General features: G+C 45.0%; 1 protein-coding gene across 1 annotated transcript in view; it reads left to right on the top strand.

Moving 5' to 3' along the window:
* PRMT3 (protein arginine methyltransferase 3) overlaps positions 1–13,269 on the top strand; it is a 73,799-nt gene extending 60,530 nt beyond the window's left edge. The window contains exons 14-16 of the mRNA XM_044270429.1: positions 1,152–1,202; positions 1,363–1,450; positions 11,972–13,269. Of these exons, the coding sequence (XP_044126364.1) occupies positions 1,152–1,202; positions 1,363–1,450; positions 11,972–12,081 (249 nt within the window). The 3' untranslated portion in view covers positions 12,082–13,269. The remainder of the gene's footprint in view (positions 1–1,151; positions 1,203–1,362; positions 1,451–11,971) is intronic.
* The last annotated feature ends 12,559 nt before the right edge of the window (positions 13,270–25,828 follow it).

Here is a 25,828-nt window from a genome sequence, read left to right on the forward strand (position 1 = left end):
TCATCTCGCTTTTCCATAGCCTTCTGATGCAATAGTCGCAGACAATGCGCTCCGAATGTAGCGCCATTAAATTCCCCGCCCCCGCCCAGAACACAGACGCCTTTACAAACCGCAGTAATTACTTGGCAGAGGGAGCGACACTTTTGGGATTTGCAGAGTCAGGTTTTTTTTTTTTCCCTTTTTTATTCGTTCTCAGTCAGGTTTTTGTGTCACCTCCGCAGCGGTAATTGCGCTTGTACGCGCTGCCGAACAAAGAACTCCGACGCGTCCAAGTTTCTGTAGAGCGGGGGTCTCGTACGTCGCAGCCGCGTTGTCCCACTGCTTAAAGGGTACCTACACCTTCACACCAAGTACGTGCATCACCTCTACTCTGCTTCTGCAGCATGCGGAGCACGGACCCTGTATACCTTCTATGAATCTGTACGCCGCAGAACAGATTCAAGCGGAAGGCACAGATCAGTCGGAGAAACGCCGCTGCGCCTTCCGAGCTTCGTGTGAAGGTTTAGATATCCTAATTCTGCAGTTTTTTTGTCTTCCTGCAGTTACGGACACTTACCTATACCTTGCTCATCCTGAACCTCCTGCTTCGTGAATCGAATGCAGATTTATATGTAAAAGAAAAGGGAGAGGTTGGGGTAAATTCACACTTGGTTTGCGGTGTTTCTGTCCCTCTGCATGCTCCAGAAATGTCCGTAGACCCCTATGGGCCTGCTGGGATCTGATATACGTCAGTATTCATACCTGCTGCATTTTCTTAACTGCCAGACGCTGCAGAAGCATTATATACTCTGCGGGTAAACAACTGTAGGACACTGGAGAAAAAGGTGCCCTAAATAAGATGATGGGAGTGGTGGTTATCCTCGCAGCAGAATATGCTGGTGCTGTATGAGTATATGAACAACTAGGAGATATGGGGCTGCAGAGGTTTACCATAAAGTACATGGGCCCCAGCCTTCACCTACCCTGTGCCCCTTATATCAGTGTGGTCGGCTTCTGGCAGCGGGGCTGGGTGACACCCCGACCTCTGCACCCCCCCAATGTCTGGAGCATTAGGAACTGGGGGGGGGGGGGGTCTTCTGCTCTGTGTTTAGCGCCTTGTATTGGGGGCTTGCGCCGCCAGTGACTGATTACCTCTCGTTTCCCTCTTCCAGGCCATCGCCGGATATTTTGACATGTTCTTCAAGAAGGATTGTCATACCCCAGTAAGTACATCAGTGTAAATTAATTATGAGCTTGGTTGTGTCGCGCCGCACGCCCCGGGCTGTGCGCGGATGAGGGGCATTTTGTTGTTGCAAGCATTTCATGTAATATCAAGTAATGTAGCGTGATATTACAACTACTGCTCCCACTCTGTGTCATTAGGTGACGTTCTCCACCAGCCCCACATGCACCAGGACCCACTGGAAGCAGACCGTCTTCCTTCTGGAGAAGCCGCTGGCTGTCAATGCAGGTAAAGTGACGCGTGACGCCGACGACATACACCTCTCTGCTGCATCCACTTTGTCACATTGACTCCTATTTACTACAGACTGACCCTGATGTTACACAACCAGCGCAGAGCAGATTTCTCTTCTCCTTTTCCATCAGGCATGACAACCCCCTGCCCATTTACACCCCATCTTTATATTCCATCCCTCTCCCCACCTTCATTAAGTATGGGGGTCATTTACTATCAGAAATACGCCAGTTTTCTGGCGTATATCTGTCCCAGATTGCTGTGCAAAGTTTTTTTCCGCACAATCTGCGACTTTTCCCCGCTCACATCAGGTCTAAAAAAAGGGGCTGTTTTAGCTGTTGAAAATGTTCTAAATGTAAGACTGGTAAAGAAGCCGGTGTAGATTTAGACTGGCGGTGGATGCGCCATAGTTCTGTAGAGGCCGGCACCTCCACATAACTTTGGCGGATCCGCTGCCAGTGCAGGGATTTCATAAGACCGGCAGCTAAAATAAATCTTACTAAAGGACCCCCTGTATTTATACAACTTCCCCTTCATATTATAACTCCTTCACTAAACCCCCCTCATGTCCCATTACATTATAACCACTTTGCGCCCCTTCTTCACCCTAAATAATATGCAACTACTTTCTCATTACTTGTCCCTTATAACCCAGGTATTACACTGGAAACGTTTGTTGCAGTTTCTTCTCCTGACATCCTCCTCAATTCCAAACTATCCCATTAGAACTACTCTCCTCATTATTATAGGCATCATCATCCCCTCATCTTTCAGCCCTTTTGCAATACAAGCGCCAACCCCTCCTCATATCCTATAATGTCATATACTCCTCCTATCCCACTACACCCCCCCCCCCCACACTTATATTGTAACCACCTTTCCTTATCACATTTATATCCCAAAAGTTACAATGTTTCCCCCACCTCATTATAACTGTTACTTTATAGCCTCCCCTCCTCATCTCCTTATACATTGTGACCTCTCCCTCCTCATCTCCTTATACATTGTGACCTCCCCTCCTCATCTCCTTATACATTGTCACCTCTTCTCCTCATCTCCTTATACATTGTCACCTCTTCTCCTCATCTCCTTATACATTGTGACCTCCTCCTCCTCATCTCCTTATACATTGTGACCTCTCTCCTCCTCATCTCCTTATACATTGTGACCTCTCTCCTCCTCATCTCCTTATACATTGTGACCTCTCCCTCCTCATCTCCTTATACATTGTCACCTCTCCTCCTCATCTCCTTATACATTGTGACCTCTCTCCTCCTCATCTCCTTATACATTGTCACCTCTCCTCCTCATCTCCTTATACATTGTCACCTCTCTCCTCCTCATCTCCTTATACATTGTGACCTCTCCCCTCCTCATCTCCTTATACATTGTCACCTCTCTCCTCCTCATCTCCTTATACATTGTGACCTCTCCTCCTCATCTCCTTATACATTGTGACCTCTCCTCCTCATCTCCTCATACATTGTGACCTCCCCTCCTCATCTCCTTATACATTGTGACCTCCTCCTCCTCATCTCCTCATACATTGTGACCTCTCCTCCTCATCTCCTTATACATTGTGACCTCTCCTCCTCATCTCCTTATACATTGTGACCTCTCCTCCTCATCTCCTTATACATTGTGACCTCTCTCCTCCTCATCTCCTTATACATTGTGACCTCTCCTCCTCATCTCCTTATACATTGTCACCTCTCCTCCTCATCTCCTTATACATTGTGACCTCTCCTCCTCATCTCCTTATACATTGTGACCTCTCCTCCTCATCTCCTTATACATTGTCACCTCTCCTCCTCATCTCCTCATACATTGTCACCTCTCCCCTCCTCATCTCCTCATACATTGTGACCTCTCCTCCTCATCTCCTTATACATTGTGACCTCCCCTCCTCATCTCCTTATACATTGTGACCTCTCCTCCTCCTCATCTCCTTATACATTGTGACCTCTCTCCTCCTCATCTCCTTATACATTGTGACCTCTCTCCTCCTCATCTCCTTATACATTGTGACCTCTCTCCTCCTCATCTCCTTATACATTGTGACCTCCTCCTCCTCATCTCCTTATACATTGTGACCTCTCTCCTCCTCATCTCCTTATACATTGTGACCTCTCCTCCTCATCTCCTCATACATTGTGACCTCCCCTCCTCATCTCCTTATACATTGTGACCTCTCTCCTCCTCATCTCCTTATACATTGTGACCTCTCCTCCTCATCTCCTCATACATTGTCACCTCTCCCCTCCTCATACATTGTCACCTCTCCTCCTCATCTCCTTATACATTGTCACCTCTCCTCCTCATCTCCTTATACATTGTCACCTCTCCTCCTCATCTCCTTATACATTGTGACCTCTCTCCTCCTCATCTCCTTATACATTGTCACCTCTCCTCCTCATCTCCTTATACATTGTCACCTCTCCTCCTCCTCTCTCCTTATACATTGTGACCTCTCCCCTCCTCATCTCCTTATACATTGTCACCTCTCTCCTCCTCATCTCCTCATACATTGTGACCTCTCCTCCTCATCTCCTATACATTGTGACCTCCCCTCCTCATCTCCTTATACATTGTGTCCTCTCTCCTCCTCATCTCCTTATACATTGTGACCTCTCCTCCTCCTCATCTCCTTATACATTGTGACCTCTCTCCTCCTCATCTCCTTATACATTGTGACCTCTCTCCTCCTCATCTCCTTATACATTGTGACCATCCTCCTCCTCATCTCCTTATACATTGTGACCTCTCTCCTCCTCATCTCCTTATACATTGTGACCTCTCTCCTCCTCATCTCCTTATACATTGTGACCTCTCTCCTCCTCATCTCCTTATACATTGTGACCTCCTCCTCCTCCTCATCTCCTTGTACATTGTGACCTCTCTCCTCCTCATCTCCTTATACATTATCACCTCTCCCCTCCTCATCTCCTTATACATTGTGACCTCTCTCCTCCTCATCTCCTTATACATTGTGACCTCTCTCCTCCTCATCTCCTTATACATTGTGACCTCCTCCTCCTCCTCCTCATCTCCTTGTACATTGTGACCTCTCTCCTCCTCATCTCCTTATACATTGTGACCTCTCCTCCTCATCTCCTTATACATTGTGACCTCTCTCCTCCTCATCTCCTTATACATTGTGACCTCCTCCTCCTCATCTCCTTATACATTGTGACCCTCCTCCTCATCTCCTTATACATTGTGACCTCTCTCCTCCTCATCTCCTTATACATTGTCACCTCTCTCCTCCTCATCTCCTTATACATTGTCACCTCTCTCCTCCTCATCTCCTTATACATTGTGACCTCTCCTCCTCATCTCCTTATACATTGTGACCTCACCCTCCTCATCTCCTCATACATTGTCACCTCTCCTCCTCATCTCCTTATACATTGTCACCTCTCTCCTCCTCATCTCCTTATACATTGTCACCTCATCTCCTCCTCATCTCCTTATACATTGTCACCCTCTCCTCCTCATCTCCTTATACATTGTCACCTCTCTCCTCCTCATCTCCTTATACATTGTGACCTCTCTCCTCCTCATCTCCTTATACATTGTGACCTCTCTCCTCCTCATCTCCTTATACATTGTGACCTCTCTCCTCCTCATCTCCTTATACATTGTGACCTCTCCTCCTCATACATTGTGACCTCTCCTCCTCATACATTGTGACCTCTCCTCCTCATCTCCTCATACATTGTGACTGCTCCTCCTCATCTCCTTATACATTGTGACCTCCCCTCCTCATCTCCTTATACATTGTGACCTCTCCTCCTCATCTCCTTATACATTGTGACCTCCCCTCCTCATCTCCTCATACATTGTCACCTCTCCTCCTCATCTCCTTATACATTGTCACCTCTCCTCCTCATCTCCTTATACATTGTGACCTCCCCTCCTCATCTCCTCATACATTGTCACCTCTCCTCCTCATCTCCTTATACATTGTCACCTCTCTCCTCCTCATCTCCTTATACATTGTGACCTCTCTCCTCCTCATCTCCTTATACATTGTGACCTCTCTCTCCTCCTCATCTCCTTATACATTGTGACCTCTCTCCTCCTCATCTCCTTATACATTGTGACCTCTCCTCCTCATACATTGTGACCTCTCCTCCTCATACATTGTGACCTCTCCTCCTCATCTCCTCATACATTGTGACTGCTCCTCCTCATCTCCTTATACATTGTGACCTCCCCTCCTCATCTCCTTATACATTGTGACCTCTCCTCCTCATCTCCTCATACATTGTGACCTCTCCTCCTCATACATTGTGACCTCCCCTCCTCATCTCCTTATACATTGTGACCTCTCCTCCTCATACATTGTGACCTCTCTCCTCCTCATCTCCTTATACATTGTGACCTCTCCTCCTCATCTCCTCATACATTGTGACCTCCCCTCCTCATCTCCTTATACATTGTGACCTCTCTCCTCCTCATCTCCTTATACATTGTGACCTCTCCTCCTCATCTCCTCATACATTGTGACCTCCCCTCCTCATCTCCTTATACATTGTGTCCTTTCTCCTCCTCATCTCCTTATACATTGTGACCTCCCCTCCTCATCTCCTTATACATTGTGACCTCTCTCCTCCTCATCTCCTTATACATTGTCACCTCTCTCCTCCTCATCTCCTTATACATTGTGACCTCTCTCCTCCTCATCTCCTTATACATTGTGACCTCTCTCCTCCTCATCTCCTTATACATTGTGACCTCTCCTCCTCATCTCCTTATACATTGTGACCTCCCCTCCTCATCTCCTTATACATTGTGACCTCTCTCCTCCTCATCTCCTTATACATTGTGACCTCTCCTCCTCATCTCCTCATACATTGTGACCTCCCCTCCTCATCTCCTTATACATTGTGACCTCCCCTCCTCATCTCCTTATACATTGTGTCCTTTCTCCTCCTCATCTCCTTATACATTGTGACCTCCCCTCCTCATCTCCTTATACATTGTCACCTCTCTCCTCCTCATCTCCTTATACATTGTCACCTCTCTCCTCCTCATCTCCTTATACATTGTGACCTCTCTCTCCTCCTCATCTCCTTATACATTGTGACCTCTCTCCTCCTCATCTCCTTATACATTGTGACCTCTCTCCTCCTCATCTCCTTATACATTGTGACCTCTCCTCCTCATACATTGTGACCTCTCCTCCTCATACATTGTGACCTCTCCTCCTCATACATTGTGACCTCTCCTCCTCATACATTGTGACCTCTCCTCCTCATACATTGTGACCTCTCCTCCTCATACATTGTGACCTCTCCTCCTCATACTTTGTGACCTCTCCTCCTCATCTCCTCATACATTGTGACCGCTCCTCATCTCCTTATACATTGTGACCTCTCTCCTCCTCATCTCCTTATACATTGTGACCTCTCTCCTCCTCATCTCCTTATACATTGTGACCTCTCCCCCCTTCATCCTATAATCCGTCTATAACATTATGACCTGTTCTCTTCCTCCCTCGTGTCCATCTTTATGACTCCCCACTCCAAGGACGGTCTCAGTCTCTTCCTCACAGTTTATATCTTCCTAAAGCTCATTTGCACATTTCGCCTCTCTCATTTCTCTCCTGTCCCCCTCCTCTCCTCCGTCGACTCTCTCTTTACTACCTGACATCATGGCCATTGTCAGGAACATAAGCCCAGTTTGTCACTTTTCATTAATCGGGCCGTCCCTCAACAAGACTTCTGAAATCCCCTCTCTATATATAATGGCATGGAGGTGGGGGCTCGGCGTTAGATAAAGCGCTTCTGTCTGGTCTGCCTGTCATAGTGAGAGAGGAGAATGATCAGTTCTGGGACTTTATAGACGATGCCGGGGGAGACATAATGTGTTCATTTCACTTGCCGGCTCCGCATTGCAGACCTAGTGATGCTCGGCACAGACTGTCCCTGCTCCATCCCTCATCTTACATTCTGTAGATGCTATCAGTGTGGCGAAAACCAGCCGTGAATATTCGCTCCTCAACTCTCCATGAGGTTCCTGCAAGCAAGTATCTTCTCATTGCCTTTTGTGAATCATTACTCAACAACTTATTCCTATAAGACCCGGAAAACTGTAGTGCGAGCCATCTTCTGCTGTATCCATAGTGGACTTTGGTGGGAAAAGCCTGGTTTCTGTCACTTTAGGTGGAGCAATAAGGCTGCAGAGAAGGGTGGCGGATTTAGAGAGTATCGTTTTGGAACATAGGAGACTAATTAAGCTATCACCCTAAACTGGTTTATAGCATCCAAAGTTTTTTTTCTTTTTTTTTGCTTGGGTTTACATCACTGGAAATCTCCTGTTTTGTTAGAGCTGTGATGTAGACCTCACGTCCGAGGCAGACGAGGGTTCATGTGCCTTAAATATTAAAGAAAAGACAACATTAAAGGTAGAAACCCAGATGTCATCTTTGGTGATCTGTACCCTTCAGTATTGGGATGCTCAATGCTTGTTGTCTCCTTCCATGGCAGCAGTGTAAGCGGGTCGTGAACCAGTAGATCATGGTTATTCTAGCTCAGTCTTCTCTCCTTAGCTCGGTAAGACCATGGTCCATGCAACCTAAGGTCCAACCTCAAGCACGTCAGTCTCCTCATTCTCGGTTTAAGTCAATGGCCATACAAGCTAAGGTCCTACCTCAAGCCCATTCATCTTTTCCATTGCTGTATAAGCCAATGGCCATAAAACCAAAGCATGTTCTACCTCAGCCCAATAATCTTCTCACTAGTCCATTGCCCATACCATCGAAGGTTCTTCTTCTGGCATGTGCTCCATTTCCTCATTCCCAGTATGTCAATGGCCATACAAGCTAAGGTCCTACCTGAAGCCCATACATCTTTTTACTTGCCTTATAAGCCAATGACCATGAAGCCAAAGCTCTGGTCATATGAGACCAATGGCTGTACCATCTAAGGTTCTAATTCTGGCATCCCCCACTTTTCCTCATTGTCAATACAAGTCAATGGATGTACAAACGAAGGTCCTACATCCAAGCCTGTCCATCTCTTCACTGGCGATTTGACCATAAAACCTAAGGTTGTTCTACCTCCAATCGGTTCTAAGTCAATGAAGCTATGGCTGCTCAACCTCAGGCTCCCCCCATCTCGTCCCTGACAATAAAAGCCAACCTCCTTTACAGGAAATGCATTTTCCTTTGCTCCGTCCGGTCCACCATTTTCAGTGGCCATAAAATCCCACTGGCCTCGGTCCCATTCTTTGATTCCATTTACAGAACTTATTGGAGGTTGTGACCTTATCCCAGAATCATGGCAGCAGATTCCAGACTTATTCAGTATTTTTATGTGACCCCCTTTTCCCCAGTGCCTCCCAGGTTTTCCGAGGTGAGCCCCCTGCCCGGTTATGCCCTCAGCTGTGATGTTTGCAGAGGGTTCTTTAACTCTGAGTAGTTTTGTTAGAATGGATCCAGTCTAAATCATTATGCAGTGACGGGAGCGAGCTGACCGGGAGGAAATATGAGGGAATTAACCTGTGATCAATTGTCGCCTTCCAGTCCTGCCGGGGAGCAGCACTTATTTATTGTAACGGCGAATGCTGCTGTCAGAGAACGTGCTCGCTGTACAAGAAAAAATACAAGATTGCAGAAATTTTCCATTGGAGAAAAAAAATATTTGCATGCACAGTGGAAAGTCATCAAAACCAAACAGGATTAATTGTGTATTACAGATCTGCTTTACAGACCAGTTCAGTAATTCATACATTTATGTTTTGGGATGGAGCGCAAAGCAGCAGTACCCTTCTTTATAACTGCAGGGAATATTATCAACCCCAATACTGTGCAGGGGGTGTTTTCACCCCTAGTACTCTGTAATTCATTTCTCATCCCAATACTCGCACTGCAGAGGGTGTTCTCACCTGTAGTACTGTAATAGATTTGTCTCCCTCAGTACTGTGACTGCAGAGGTTATTCTCACCCCCAGTACTGTGACTGCAGAGGTTATTCTCACCCCCAGTACTGTGACTGCAGAGGTTATTCTCACCCCCAGTACTGTGACTGCAGAGGTTATTCTCACCCCCAGTACTGTGACTGCAGAGGTTATTCTCACCCCCAGTACTGTGACTGCAGAGGTTATTCTCACCCCCAGTACTGTGACTGCAGAGGTTATTCTCACCCCCAGTCCTGTGACTGCAGAGGTTATTCTCACCCCCAGTCCTGTGACTGCAGAGGTTATTCTCACCCCCAGTCCTGTGACTGCAGAGGTTATTCTCACCCCCAGTCCTGTGACTGCAGAGGTTATTCTCACCCCCAGTCCTGTGACTGCAGAGGTTATTCTCACCCCCAGTCCTGTGACTGCAGAGGTTATTCTCACCCCCAGTCCTGTGACTGCAGAGGTTATTCTCACCCCCAGTCCTGTGACTGCAGAGGTTATTCTCACCCCCAGTCCTGTGACTGCAGAGGTTATTCTCACCCCCAGTCCTGTGACTGCAGAGGTTATTCTCACCCCCAGTCCTGTGACTGCAGAGGTTATTCTCACCCCCAGTCCTGTGACTGCAGAGGTTATTCTCACCCCCAGTCCTGTGACTGCAGAGGTTATTCTCACCCCCAGTCCTGTGACTGCAGAGGTTATTCTCACCCCCAGTCCTGTGACTGCAGAGGTTATTCTCACCCCCAGTCCTGTGACTGCAGAGGTTATTCTCACCCCCAGTCCTGTGACTGCAGAGGTTATTCTCACCCCCAGTCCTGTGACTGCAGAGGTTATTCTCACCCCCAGTCCTGTGACTGCAGAGGTTATTCTCACCCCCAGTACTGTGACTGCAGAGGTTATTCTCACCCCCAGTCCTGTGACTGCAGAGGTTATTCTCACCCCCAGTCCTGTGACTGCAGAGGTTATTCTCACCCCCAGTCCTGTGACTGCAGAGGTTATTCTCACCCCCAGTCCTGTGACTGCAGAGGTTATTCTCCCCCCAGTACTGTGATTACTAAAGGTGTTCTCACCCCCCAGTACTGTGACTGCAGAGTGTATCCTCACCTCTAGTCTTTATTTATTTATCGAAAGCCCAAAGTACGTCCTTTTATCACCCGTGCAACAAAATCATGCAGCGTGCCACACAAAAACGTGCACTAGGTTGCGGTCAATCTCAGGCCCTCCAACAGGAGAAGGGCCCCCCATAAACCATTCCCTATCCCTCTGGGCTTATGGCTCCTGCAAGGGACTGGGACAAGTGGCAACCCTCAGCCGAAGCCAAGGGTATGCCCATCTATGCTCCCGGGTTTCGCCTCGGCTGCCACCCAAGGTGTCAGCCAGGATAGATAGATATTAGATAGAAGATGTTAGATAGATACATGATAGATGGATAATGGATTTGGTTAGACACATAGGAGCAGATCACTGATGAAGTTGTCACTTCTTAATATTATCTTCCAGAAAACCTTTAATAGTCCAGAATACAAGCGCTGATCGGGTATATAACCCGGACGCCTGTATGGAGGGTGGAGATCCTGCAAAGGGCATCAACCACAATACCCCTGTAAATCCAGCAACCTTTGTCGGTCAGCATGTAATGGGATCTGTCCGGGGGCTCATGATGTATCTGCTGTACAGTAAAGTCCCAAATAACGGATAGGAGCAGATACGTACAGCGTTCTCTGCCGTGGTGACAGTGGTACTGTTCTCTCTCGCCCCTTATGGTATACTTTGGGCATTCTTCATGGCCGCTCATCGGAGGCCTATTTGTTTTCATGTGGGGGCAGAAGAGGGTAATAACCGGATGAATTTCCCCCTAATGTGCAGGCGGTGCTGCCCCGCCGTGGCCAGGCAGCCCAGTGCTGATGAGAACGAGGTGAGGGGGATCTTTTTCAGGGGCACATTCCCTCCTGCTCTGCAGCCGGTCGGGCTGCCGGATCCATCCGTCATTCAATATCTACATGACACTGATGAATTGTCGCGATCAGGCCGCATGTTACGAGGCTCCGGGCTCAGCTCAGCGGCAGATTGAAGGTTTAGCTGCCGCTTCCAGCCAGCAAATTATACATTGATTACCTCTCTCCGGTAAAGCTCTGCGACTGACGCCAGAGACTTAAAGGGACATGGATAGGATTGACGGTGAATGAAGCATTTTCTGGAAAACGATTCCATTTCGGGGCTGAAGGATTCCTCTGCAGGGACCTTCATTAGGTTGTATCATAACATAACAGGGTAATGGCTCAAACCGCACCAAAATGTATCTACGTCCTATAAGGAAACAACATCATAAACCCATTATTCGGAGGATCAGACTACACATAGGGTGTGTTTGTAGTCTGTTACCATGGAGACATGTAGTAGCAGTAGACATAATATTGTGGGAGATTTATAAGCAAGACTGGAAAGTTGCTTGTTTTTTTTTTTATTCATGGCTGCTCGTACAAGGGGGTTGCAAAAGTATTTACACCCTAGTCTAGTTTTCATTAGTGTATCTTTCCTAGATGGTCAGCACGTGCTGTCATGGCATTGGCTCGTGTGGTTGGATTTACAGGTCCCTCCTTTCTCTCTGCAGGTGAAACTCTGGACGGCAAGATAACCGTGCGCAAGAACAGGAAGGACCCCCGCTCTCTTCTTATAACCCTGTCTGTAGCTAGCATCACCCAGACCTACACTCTGCAGTAATGGAGGGGGTCACTGTGCCATTCAGCACTTCTTTTTCTATCCATTGGAATAAAGTCATAAAAAAAAAAAAAAAAAAAAAAAAGTTACTTGCGGTTGTCGACTGCAGTCCGTCTCAGAATTTGGGACTGATGCACTGCGCAGGCAGCCACACACTGCGCAGGCAGACATTGTGTAAGAGACCACTGACTGATTTCATGGCTTGTGTTTTCATCTATTTATCTGACCGCTCGGGTCAAAGGTGTCAAGGTTTGTCTTTATGTTTTTATTGCCATTCGAGTACAAAATCATTGATCACAGATTCAGGCTCTTAGAGAGGACCTCTCGCCTCTCCTGACATGTAATACCAAATCTGGAACATCTATTCTTATCACTCTGTGTTGTACCAGTCCATTGTTATTTCCACTAAAAGTTATGAATGAATTGGCAGCAGCTTGTAGTAAAGGTACAGATGGGTGTTACCCGTTGGGGGGGGTGTTCCTGCACAGTGTGACCGCAGCAGCACTGATTGGACAGTCGCACACACACCCGATACTGGTAAGGCTTCGTTCACATCAGCGTTCAGCCTTTCCATTATAGGAGCAGCAGAACGGAAGGGACGGATTCAGCACATAACTGAGCTGAACAGAGCCTACGGACTCCATAGACTATAATGGGGTCTGTTAGGTTTCTGCTCAGAGGAAGATTGTTGAAGTCCTGCATGTACTACTTTTGTCTTCCTGTGAGCGGGAACCTAACGGACCTGTAGGCTCAGTTATTTGCCGAATCTGTCCTTTGCGTTCTCCTAGAACGGAGCCGGAGGACGGAAAGTATGAACGCTGATGTGAACTCGGTACCTTTACTGCAGACTGCTGGCAGTTTATTTGTAAGCTTCTAGCAGGAATACTTGGAAATAAAGAAAATAAACCCGGCTCCCAGCAAAAGCTATGACCTTTATTCTTCCAGCGGTAAAACCCAGTAAACACGATGTACACACAACGTCTACGCGTTTCGGGTCATGGATTCGATCAGGAAATGCCACCCTCCTAGCTACTTCGTGCCATCCAACCCATGTTATTAATAATATTCCTAGAGGGGAAATGGTCAGGGCTGCTCTGCCGATCTCTCCTTTGGTTACGGACACGCGACTGCGCCTCACATTCTGTGATAAAAGCTAGGAGCTGGGCTCAGTCATTGCATAGAAAAAACGAGTGTCCCCTGAAAAAGACAAACAAAATAAAAGTATAAATAGTAACATTTTATCTAAAACTGTAACTTTTACAACTAATTACAGCAAGGAATATGCTGAAATATGTAACAATTACGATGAGGAATATTGTGGCGACAGGCTTTAGATAGCCCCTACTTTACAACGCAAAATCAGTCCCAGTCCCTTCTGTGATGGTGCCATTTCTAAACCAGTTTGGTTACTCTGCAAAGGCAGCTACAGGTGTGGCCACAGAAGATGCATCTGTTACCTCCACGGCGACAATCTAAAACTATATCTAAACTGCAATACAGACGTTGCGGTCTCTATAATAACCTGTTGCAATATGTGGGATGCACGACAAAGGAAATTAAAACAGGAATACGGAAACGCCTATCTGACATCCCGCATTATAAAACTCGGAAGGTGTCGGCAGCAAGTTTACATTTTACAATTGTTCACAAGGGAGACATCGCTGCTTTTTTTTCAGTACAAGGTGTAAAAAGGGTCACAGCCCCATCCGGGGGAGGCGATCACAAATAAAAACTACTTGGATCTTTCAGCTGGGTACTTGTTTTCCCACCGGCCTGAATAATGCTACTTTCACACTAGCATTGTTGCCAGAACTGCCTGCCGGATTCGGAAATCCGTATGCAAATGAATATCTTTTTTTTTTTTTTTTTTTTCGGATACAGATCAGTTAGACTTATTCATTGAAATACCGGATCTGTCTTTCCGGTATCATCCGGAATAACGGATCCGGTATTTAGTTTTATCAAAGCTAGAAAGAACTGCGCATGCGCAGACTGGAGAACCGGCGATGCAGCATTTTTTGGAACACTTGGTGCTGGATTCGGCATTGTTACATTTCAATGGAAATGAAGTGCGGTAGTGTTCTGGAATTTTGTCCGAAAAAAATACAGCAGCATGCTGCCGTATTTTGTCCGGTCAAGTACCGTACAAAGGACGGAAGACATCCTGATGCATACTGAATGGATTGCTTTCCGTTCAGAATGCATTAGGACAAAGCTAATGCGCTTTTTTTCTGGTATTGAAAGCTTTTACTGGATTTCAATACCGGAAAAGAATAACGCTAGTGTGAATGTACCCTAAGAAGTGTGATCTTATTTTACAATATTTCAGATTTATATATAAATATTTTTTTCTTTGTTTTTTGTAATATTGATTTTTATTTTTATCTTTGTATATTGCCCAAACACTACCACCAGGTGTCATGTGATATCTTGAGTCTGGATCTGTTTGGTGGGAATTCGCCATTTTGCTGTGGCGAATATTCAACAACTGTGTCATGATTAAGGATCTTAAATCCATGATCTGAAACGCGTAGATATTGCATGTGCTGGATTTTACCGCTGGAAGAATAAAGGTCATCGCTTTCACTGGAAGCCGGATTTGTTTTCTTTATTTTCAAGTTGCCTTGTATGCCTAGTCCCGGGCATTTCCGTGCTTCCTGGGCGATTAGCAGGTGAGCGCTGTTGAATCTTATTGGACTGTGTTCTAGTAGGAATAATACAAGAATGGCACAACACAGAGTTAGGTCTCATGCACAAGACCGCATGTATTTTGTGATCAGCAAAAAATACGGATGACGTCCGTGTGCATTCAGTTTTTTGCGGAATGGAACAGCTGGCCCCTAATAGAACAGTCCTACCCTTGTCTGTAATGTGGACAATAATAGGACATGTTCTATTCCTTTGCGGAACGGACATAGGGAAACTTAATGCGCACGTAGTAACTTCCGTTTTTTCGCGGACCCATTGAAATGAATGCTTCCGCTGAAAAAACGCAACGGATACGGAAAGAAAATACGTTTGTGTACAAGAAGCCTCATATGAATAGATACTCCAGAATTATTGCATAGGGAATACCAGCAGTTACTGAAACGGACCTCTCAGGAGAGGTGGTAGGTTCTCTTTAAAGGGAATGTGTGATCAGAAGGTGACCAATTGTTTTTAATTAATATTTTATGTTACAAATATTGTTTAAAGCAGTTGTCCAGCTTTACCCTGTGGCAGTGCAGTAACCCTGGGGACGGAGCAGTTGTAGTTCCACTGCAGTGTCGACAGTGTGCGGGGAAACAGTGAAGAGAAGGCAGCCCTGACACGAGTGCCGCCGATTGGTAAGAGGGGGAGCGGTTCCAGAAGTCGGACCCCCGATCACCTATCCTGAGGATGTTATGGGAAAACCATATTGTTGATTTTCATTTTCCACATTACTATATTTAAAAAAAATCCTAAAATCTTGCAGTTTTCACTTTGTGCCCAACATCAGGCTGACACTTCCTATTCTGTAGAGATCACTTCTCAGCAGTCATCTCATTACCATAACAGGCAGGATTACAACGACAGGTATCACCTATAGAAAGAGAGCACAGGATCCACCCTTCGCAGTAGATGATTTCAAAGCTCACCGCCTCCCCCTCCCTGCACAATGACCTCATTGCAGCTTTCACAGCATGCCCACAACTCTTCCATTAAAGTCCTTTGTAGAGTAATCATTCTCTGAGTCCGTGTGGCTGCTGTAAAATAAATCTCTGAATACTGTTCGCTCTGACCAATCTGTGCAGGATGCAGAGGCAGCCAGAATTTCTGTGACCACTTTTAGTACATGCAGAGAAGGTGGTCACCCAGACAGGAGAACGAGCCTCAGCCTAAGGCCTCATGCACACGACCGTATGTATTTTGCGATCCGCTAAAAATACGAATGAGGTCCATGTGCATTCCGTATTTTGCGGAACGGAACAGCTGGCCCCTAATAGAACAGTACTATCCTTGTCTGTAATGCGGACAATAATAGGACATGTTCTATTCTTTTGCGGAACGGACAAACGGAATGCACACAGAGTAACTCCCGTTTTATTTTGCCGACCCATTGAAATGAATGGTTCCGTATACTGTCCACAAAAAAATTAAAAAAAAGAACGGACACGGAAAGAAAATACGTTTGTGTGCATGAGCCCTAAGGCAGGGGATAACCGCGGTCAGCACTGTACCTGGCAGCGGAGTTCCCCTGTAAATGACTATTGCTCAGGCCGTGTGGATATTGAACACAACATGTATGTTCCCGGCGCGCTCCCATCATTAGAGCCGCCTTCTTGTGTTCGTTAGCGCGCAGTTCGTGCTCGTCTGACTCTCGCCAATCTCCTGCTGAGACCCAAACTGGATTTCCTGCTCGTCACCCGAGGCCTTCATTATTATGCAATGTAATTAGTGTGTTCTTTCATAAATTGCAGACTTCCCGTTTGCTTCTGCCAGTGAGGGGTCTGGTCCTGAGACAAAATATCTCCCGGGGGTCTCTGTATTGTTCAGACAGACACAGTGTATTCCAGTGTCAATGGGGGGGTGTATCCAATACATGGGAAATATCCCAACTGTGGCCATTTCTATATACTACATGTTACCGGTGCCTACTTAAAGGGAATGTGTCTTCAGAAAATGACCTATTGTTTGTCCCGTTTTTATATTAAACTTGTTTTTAAACATTTTTGATGGTTTTATTTTAATTTTCCATGTCACTATTTATATTTAAACAAAAAATATAAATTCCTGCAGTTTTTGCACTGGCCTCTAAGCCTAACAGTAGGCGCCGCTTCCTATGCTTTACAGATCACTTTACTGCGGTAATCTCGTTATTGTGTATAGATAAGACAATGCACAGTAGGTGATATCACAGCTTATCTGCTCCCTCCTGACCTCTACACAGAGCCTAGAAAACTCTCCCATAGAAGTCAGTGAGGTCTCTTCCTCACCATTGTGTCTGTGGCCCAGGGGGGCTGCCCTAAAGCAATTTTCTAAATGCTTTGTAACTGCTGTTAAGAACAGCTCAGACAAGATGGCCGCCCCCATAATCATGTTCAGTAATTAGAATAAAAACTGCAATCAAAAAATGTAAAAAGGTTAGTAAAAAAAAAGGATGCGTTTTGCTCTCAGGGTTTAACTGGCAGATAACATTTTTGGTGACACAGTTACAGCAGTGTTCAAAAAAAAATAGCCGTCCAGCATCAATAACCTGATTGTGGTAGTAGTGACTACATAGCAAATGATTTGCTTGGAAGTGCAGTGGAGTAAGGCTGGGGATACAGGGCGACACTGGTCGTGGCCAGGATTCCATAGAAATGAATGGGATCGCAGCGCAATTCACAAAAAAAATCTAACACTGCTGACTTTGCTACTTGCACTGACCCAGTGTCGCCATGTATCCCTAGCCTTATAGAAAAAAACAGACCCAACAATTAGGACGTGCATGCCGCTCATTCTCAGTAACTGAATCATTCATTGAAAGGGGCGTGCTCAAAATAATAGCAGTGAGGAGTTAAATTGGCAAAGTCATTCATTCTGTGGAATAACAGGTGTTAATTTTTGCCCTCATTTAAAGGGCATCTGTCAGCAGTTTTGTACCTACGACACTGGCTCACCTGTTACATGTGCCCTCGGCAGCTGAAGGCATCTGTGTTGGTCCCATGTTCATATGCGTCAGCATTGCAGAGAAAAATAATGTGTTAAAGTGGAGTGGGCACAGCAGTTGCAGAGAGAGCAGAGCCTCTAGGAGTAACGGCAACACCCCCGTTGCTCTAACCCTAAGTTCACACCTGAGCGTTTTACAGCGCGTTCCTACGCGCTGTAAACCGCTCAACAAGGAGAAACCAATGCTTCCCTATGGGAATGGTTCTCACCTGGGCGTTTTACAGCGCGTACGATCGCGATGTAAAACGCCCGACGCTCAAACAAGTTCTTGAGCTTTTTTTTGGGCGTTTGTCGCGCGTTCCCGTACATAGACTTCAGCGGGAACGCGTGACAATGTGTGTTCGCTTGTCTCTGTATGCGCGATTGTAAACGCCGGTACAATCGCGCATACAGAGCGCTCGTTTCAGAACGCTCAGGTCTGAACCCAGGGTTAGAGTCCTGTTTCCATATATTAAAACTTTATTTTCCTCAGCAATGTGGACACATATGGACACGGGACCAACACAGATGCCTTCAGCTGCCAAGCGCACGTGCAGCAGGTCAGCCAGTGTCATAGGGACACATTTGCTGACAGAGGCCCTTTAAAGCAGAAGGATGGCAAATGCTGCACATGTTAGTTATAGTGCATTTCCTTCTGAAATATTGAGGAAAATGGGTTGTTCAAGACATTGTTCTGATTGAAATGTTGATTGGAGAGGGAAAAAACACCTAGAGAAGTGCAGCAAGTAATAAAATGATCTCAAATGCCTTGAAGTGGCAACCGAAACCTGAAAGAATTGAAAGGAAACGGGGAACTACTGTTCGAATGGATCCAAGAATAGCCAAAATGGCAATGGCAAAGGCACAGCGAACAACCACCTCCAGAAAGATTAAAGAAGATCTGAAGTCACCAGTGAGCGCTGCTACAATCAGAAGATGATGAAGTGAAGCCAAGTTACCAGCCAAGTCCTGAAGAGGTTAAAATTTGCCAAGGAACACATTGACCGGCCAAAAGAGAAATGGAGCAACATTCTGGGGACTGATAAAAGCATGCTTGTTCCTTTCGGTCCGGTGGTCGCAGACGGTATGTCGGACGCCCCCGGAGCGCTGAATTCAGGCCACAGTGCTATGCGAAGACAGTAAAGCATGGTGGGGCAGAAATCCTGATCTGGGGATGTTTCTGACACCTCGGTGTTAGACCTATTTATCACACATCAGGGATCAGGGTGAATAGATCGGAATATCGGCGGAGATCGTGTCGCCCTATGCCGAAGAAGAAATGCCCTTGAACACGACAATGACACAATAGACACCAGTAAGTGAACCTCTTGCTCACCGATACACAGGATTGAGGTAATGGAGGGGTCAGCCCAACTGCCCGACCTCAATCACATGGAGAACTTCTGGGGGCCACATAAAAAATGTAGTCCAATCGTCCTGAACGTGAATATCTCTTCAGAGGTCGGACGACTCCATGTAACACAGAAGTCATTCAGTTCTCCGAGACAATGGTGCCGCCACTAAGTGTTACTTCCGTCACTCAAAGGAAAGTGAAACCTCAAACCTTTTCAGTTTGTACATTTTTGAGTTTTTAAAGAAAACTGCCGGAGCTGCTATTTTCTTTTAGAATAGCCGAATATTCCTTTTTCTTTACTTTCTATGAAGGATTAACACAAACTGGATACATTTTGCTCTTGTTTTGGTTTGAAGTTGAATGTGTCGGATTTCCAGCGCATTTTCATTTATGGAATTAAGTTATTATAATGATTTTGCAATTTATTAGCTTTTTTAGACTCTCTGCTGTGCGGGCGTCAGAAGTGACACAGGGTAAGTACAACCTGTGTGAGGGGCCCGGGTGTATGGGGAGGCATTTTAGGAGTTGGATAACCCTTTCAATGCCTGCCAGCCCCATTAACTATAACGGACACCAACGGAGATCCGGCTGCAACATGACAAATATACTGTCCTGTTCTTGTGCAACACATTTTTTTAATTGCAACACTGAATCTACAATAAAAAAATAAAATTTGCAAATAGTCAATAAATTGAAGTTTGGATTAAAAATCTAAGCAGCAGCATGATTCTGGCTAGTGTTGCGCAAATCGAAGTCCGTGGACTTTCCTCCGAATGTCAGGGAAAATTCGATTCACCGCGAGGTCGTGCTTCGTGGTAGTGAATAAATTTTCCCTGAATGGCTGTAAAAAACAAAAAAAATCATACTTACCTCATCCATTTGATCGCATCGAGCCAGCCGCCGCCATCTTGATTAAAGATCTTGCATGAAATCCTGCGCACGGTGACTTATTACGTCATGACGGGTCGCGCAAGATTTTGCACTAGATCTTCAATCAAGATGACAATGGCCGGCTCTTCGCAATCCAATGGATGTGGTAAGTGTGATTTTAATTTTTTTTTTGTTTAATTTACACTGTTATTACTGTCAGATGCCGCGATCAGCTATGAATGCGGTATCTAAGGGGCACAATAACGGCGGGCTCCCTGTCATTGCACCCACTACTTTCAAAGAAATACGCAAAATGATTTGTCACAAAGCGAATTTTTTTGTAAAATTTGGCGAAGCAGCTGAGCTGTATTTTAGAATACTTCACTCGTCACTAATTCTGGCAGCGGCTTATCTCGCCCAGCTCCGGAGAAAGAACGTGCACTTTTGGACGGTGAATCCGCCATGTCGCTGGCAAGTTGATACCTCAGCAACGTGTGCGACCAGTGGGGAAGATGAAGGCTGAAGTCATATAAAGATATAAGGAGTCTCCGTGGAAAACGAATGGGCACCATGATGGAACCTGAAAACCCCAATGGGATCCGTAGGGTTCCAGCAACGTCCCTTGCTTTCACAGTGCTGATGTGAATGGAGAACTGGTGACACCGTGAGATCGGGCCGCACATTTTCATTTATAATGCATTTAGCTATACGTCCGATCCTGTCATTTGGGCCATTATGCTGGGTCAGGCCTGCAGCTGCCTGGCATTGATATGGATTGTGAGAATCTGCTGATGTGAACAAACGCAAAACTCCGGTGACAGAAGCAGAAAAGCCGAGTGACAGTGAAGTATCAGGACGATTAACACTCGGCAGCAATTAAGAATCTAATCAATTAGCAGCTGCCAGAACTGGTTTCTTCTCTGTAAATGAGGGGAAGTTGAAAAAGTTTCTGCCCAATGTCATCAAAGTGAATGACACAGAATATGAAGAGCAACAAAGTAACATCCAGAAATGGAGAATGTGTCACCTCTGGAATTTATAGCAAGAAGGTATTGTGGTAGTTATATTCCTGCACATAGCAGTATTATAGTAGTTATAGTCTTGTACATAGGAGCAGTATTATAGTAGTTATATTCTTGTATATATTAGCAGTATTATAGTAGTTATATTCTTTTACATAGGAGGCAGTATTATAGTAGTTATATTCTTGTACATAGGAGCAGTATTATAGTAGTTATATTCTTGTACATAGGAGCAGTATTATAGTAGTTATCTTGTACATAGGAGGCAGTATTATAGTAGTTATATTCTTGTACATAGGAGGCAATATTATAGTAGTTATATTCTTGTACATAGGAGCAGTATTATAGTAGTTATATTCTTGTACATAGGAGCAGTATTATAGCAGTTATATTCTTGTACATAGGAGCAGTATTATAGTAGTTATATTCTTGTACATAGGAGCAGTATTATAGTAGTTATATTCTTGTACATAGTAGCAGTATTATAGTAGTTATATTCTTGTACATAGGAGGCAGTATTATAGTAGTTATATTCTTGTACATAGGAGCAGTATTATAGTAGTTATATTCTTGTACATAGGAGCAGTATTATAGTAGTTATATTCTTGTATATAGGAGGCAGTATTATAGTAGTTATATTCTTGTACATAGGAGCAGTATTATAGTAGTTATATTCTTGTACATAGGAGGCAGTATTATAGTAGTTATATTCTTGTACATAGGAGCAGTATTATAGTAGTTATATTCTTGTACATAGGAGGCAGTATTATAGTAGTTATATTCTTGTACATAGGAGGCAGTATTATAGTAGTTATATTCTTGTACATAGGAGGCAGTATTATAGTAGTTATATTCTTGTACATAGGAGGCAGTATTATAGTAGTTATATTCTTGTACATAGGAGGCAGTATTATAGTAGTTATATCTTGTACATAGGAGGCAGTATTATAGTAGTTATATTCTTGTACATAGGAGCAGTATTATAGTAGTTATATTCTTGTACATAGGAGCAGTATTATAGTAGTTATATTCTTGTACATAGGAGCAGTATTATAGTAGTTATATTCTTGTACATAGGAGCAGTATTATAGTAGTTATATTCTTGTACATAGGAGCAGTATTATAGTAGTTATATTCTTGTACATAGGAGCAGTATTATAGTAGTTATATTCTTGTACATAGGAGCAGTATTATAGTAGTTATATTCTTGTACATAGGAGCAGTATTATAGTAGTTATATTCTTGTACATAGGAGGCAGTATTATAGTAGTTATATTCTTGTACATAGGAGGCAGTATTATAGTAGTTATATTCTTGTACATAGAAGCAGTATTATAGTAGTTATATTCTTGTACATAGGAGCAGTATTATAGTAGTTATATTCTTGTATACAGGAGGCAATATTATAGTAGTTATATTCTTGTACATAGGAGGCAGTATTATAGTAGTTATATTCCTGTACATAGGAGCAGTATTATAGTAGTTATATTCTTGTACATAGGAGCAGTATTATAGTAGTTATATTCTTGTATACAGGAGGCAATATTATAGTAGTTATATTCTTGTACATAGGAGGCAGTATTATAGTAGTTATATTCCTGCACATAGCAGTATTATAGTAGTTATATTCTTGTATATAGGAGGCAGTATTATAGTAGTTATATTATTGTACATAGGAGCAGTATTATAGTAGTTATATTCTTGTACATAGGAGCAGTATTATAGTAGTTATATTCTTGTACATAGGAGCAGTATTATAGTAGTTATATTCCTGTACATAGGAGCAGTATTATAGTAGTTATATTCTTGTATACAGGAGGCAATATTATAGTAGTTATATTCTTGTGCATAGGAGCAGTATTATAGTAGTTGTATTCTTGTATATAGGAGGCAGTATTATAGTAGTTATATTGTTGTACATAGGAGCAGTATTATAGTAGTTATATTCTTGTATATAGGAGGCAGTATTATAGTAGTTATATTCTTGTATATAGGAGGCAGTATTATAGTAGTTATATTCTTGTACATAGGAGCAGTATTATAGTAGTCATATTCTTGTACATAGGAGGCAGTATTATAGTAGTTATATTCTTGTACATAGGAGCGGTATTATAGTAGTCATATTCTTAACCAAATCTCTTTTTATTGAGATAGCATATAGTTAGAAAGTGCCACAGTACAGCATACGCCATACGCAGATGGCATCAGAATAGTGCAATCAAATATAACAACAGTCAAACAAATTAGGGGGGGAAATAAACACACAGAGACAAACAAGACAATGGACAGGGACAAAGAAAACACATACGAGAAGAAGGGAGGAAGGGAGAGGGAGGGGGGGGAGGAAGGCAAGTCCAATAACGGCGGTGTCGGACAGATCATGACAGGGTCGTCACGACGCCGGGTGACGATAGGCTTTCCAGGGACTCCATATGTCCAGAAAACGAGGGCGAGTGTGGGATTCCCAATGAGCCAGTTCTTCAAAACGACATATCTGATCCGCTTTCTCTTGCCACATCTGCAGCGTGGGTGCAGAGTCGTTCTTCCACAACAGAGGTATCAGCAGGCGGGCAGCGGTTAGAAGTAACGTTGGTAGGTTGTTCTTAGAAGGGGTGAGGGACGCATTGGGGCACCAAAGCAGGACTAATTGCGCGTCTAAACTTACAGGGGAGCCGCAAATGCGCCCGATTAGGCTCTCAATCTGTGTCCAGAAGGGACGGATTAGACTGCATGACCACCATATGTGAGACAGGGACCCCTTCTCTGTTCCACACCTCCAGCACTGATCTGGTATTTCGTGGTTAAGATTATGGAGGAATTCAGGCGTTTTGTACCAACGTGTAAGAAGCTTAAAGGAATTTTCCTGTATTTTGATACAACGACTGAATCCGTGAGAATTGGAGAGGATAAATGCTTTTTCGGGTTCTGAGAGGCGGTACGAGAGCTCCTTCTCCCAGGCCACTAAAAAGGATAGTACTGGGGGTGTGGAAGAGAGTAACTCCTTGTAGAGAGTTGACAAGGGCTTCTTCGGGGGGGTCGGCATATCTAGTTTCTTTTCCAGCCAGGTGGATTCTTCCGTGCAGAAGGGAGGGAGTTTCAAAATCGCAATATCTTTGCGAAAGGCAGCAAGAGCCAAGAAGGATTGCTTTTGAACCTCAGGCAAGGCCCGAATAGTGTCCCATGCCAAGTCCCCACTCGCCGATACAACCTCCTGTAGCGTGTGGTTAGATAGCTGGTACCAAACACCTGAAGGGGCAGTGGTCCCGGGATGGACTAAGCTTTGCAATAAGTGGACTTCAATTCACTCACACCCCCCGCCCTGGCTGCAAACATGGTGGAGGAGTTGGTCTTCTCCTATCAGACACCTGCTCCTACAGCCCAACTCCACTGCCACCCTCCATTACGCTCACCTCATTTGAAGTACACTCTGTTCGCATCTACTCTCCCTCCAACCTTCAAGTAGCAGTCATTTACCGCCCTCCAGGCCCAGCCACCATATTTCTTGACCACTTTAACACCTGGCTACTACACTTTCTTTCTGCCGACATCCCCACTATCATCATGGGTGACTTCAACATCCCTATTGACACCTGCCACTCGGCCGCCTCTAAACTCCTGTCGCTCTCTTCCTCCTTCGGCTTATCACAGTGGTCTTCAGCTCCCACCCACAGAGATGGTCACACTCTAGATCTGATCTTTTCCCGCCTCTGCTCCCTATCTAACCTTTCTAATTTGCCTCTCCCCCTATCCGACCACAATCTACTCACCTTCTCTTCATTGGTCTCTTCTGCAGCTCCCCCGGTCCACACACCAGCACACCCCCGCAGGAACCTCAAACAGCTTGACTTTTGCTTGCTTTCTGACTCTCTTCTCCCACTCTCTACCATCTGTTCCCTCCAAGACCCAGAAGCTGCTACCACCCTATATAACACCACATTAAGTACAGCTCTGGACACTGTTGCCCCCCTCACACACAACAAAATCCGGAAAATCAACAGACAACCCTGGCACACCAACCTAACCATAAAACTCAGACAAGCTTCCAGGGCTGCTGAGCGGCAATGGAAGAAATCCCATTCTAAAGATCATTTCACCGCATACAAGCAATCCCTCCTCATATTCAAATCCTCACTCGCTGATGCAAAACAGGCTTACTTCTCATCTCTCATATCTTCCCTGTCCCACAGCCCTAAACAACTTTTTAGCACTTTTAATTCCCTTCTCCGTCCCCCAGCGCCCCCACCCTCTCCTCTCTTCTCAGCTGAGAACTTTGCCAAATATTTCAAACAAAAGATAGTCCACATCAGAGAAAGCTTTACTACACAGTCCCCACAGACCCTCTACACAACTGCTCGGTCCTCTTCTCCCAAAACCCACTTCTCTACCATTACAGAAGGTAAACTCTCCACTCTACTCTCCAGATCACATCTCACCACCTGTGCACTTGACCCAATCCCATCCCACCTCATCCCTAACCTCACTGCAGTGTTTATCCCAGCCCTAACTCATCTCTTCAACCTATCACTAAACTCTGGTTTCTTCCCCTCTGCTTTTAAACATGCTACCATTACACCCATCCTCAAAAAACCTTCACTTGACCCATCTTCCTTGTCCAGTTATCGCCCCATATCACTTCTTCCGTATGCCTCAAAGCTACTTGAACAACATGTCCATTCAGAACTGTCCTCCCACCTCTCCTCCTGCTCCCTCTTTGACCGCCTACAATCTGGCTTCCGAACCCACCACTCGACCGAGACTGCCCTTACCAAAGTCACCAATGACCTACTCACAGCCAAAACCAAGAAACAATACTCTGTCCTCCTTCTCCTTGACCTGTCCTCTGCCTTCGACACTG

This window comes from Bufo gargarizans, chromosome 10 (assembly GCF_014858855.1).
Source record: "Bufo gargarizans isolate SCDJY-AF-19 chromosome 10, ASM1485885v1, whole genome shotgun sequence".
Classification (NCBI taxonomy): domain Eukaryota; kingdom Metazoa; phylum Chordata; class Amphibia; order Anura; family Bufonidae; genus Bufo; species Bufo gargarizans.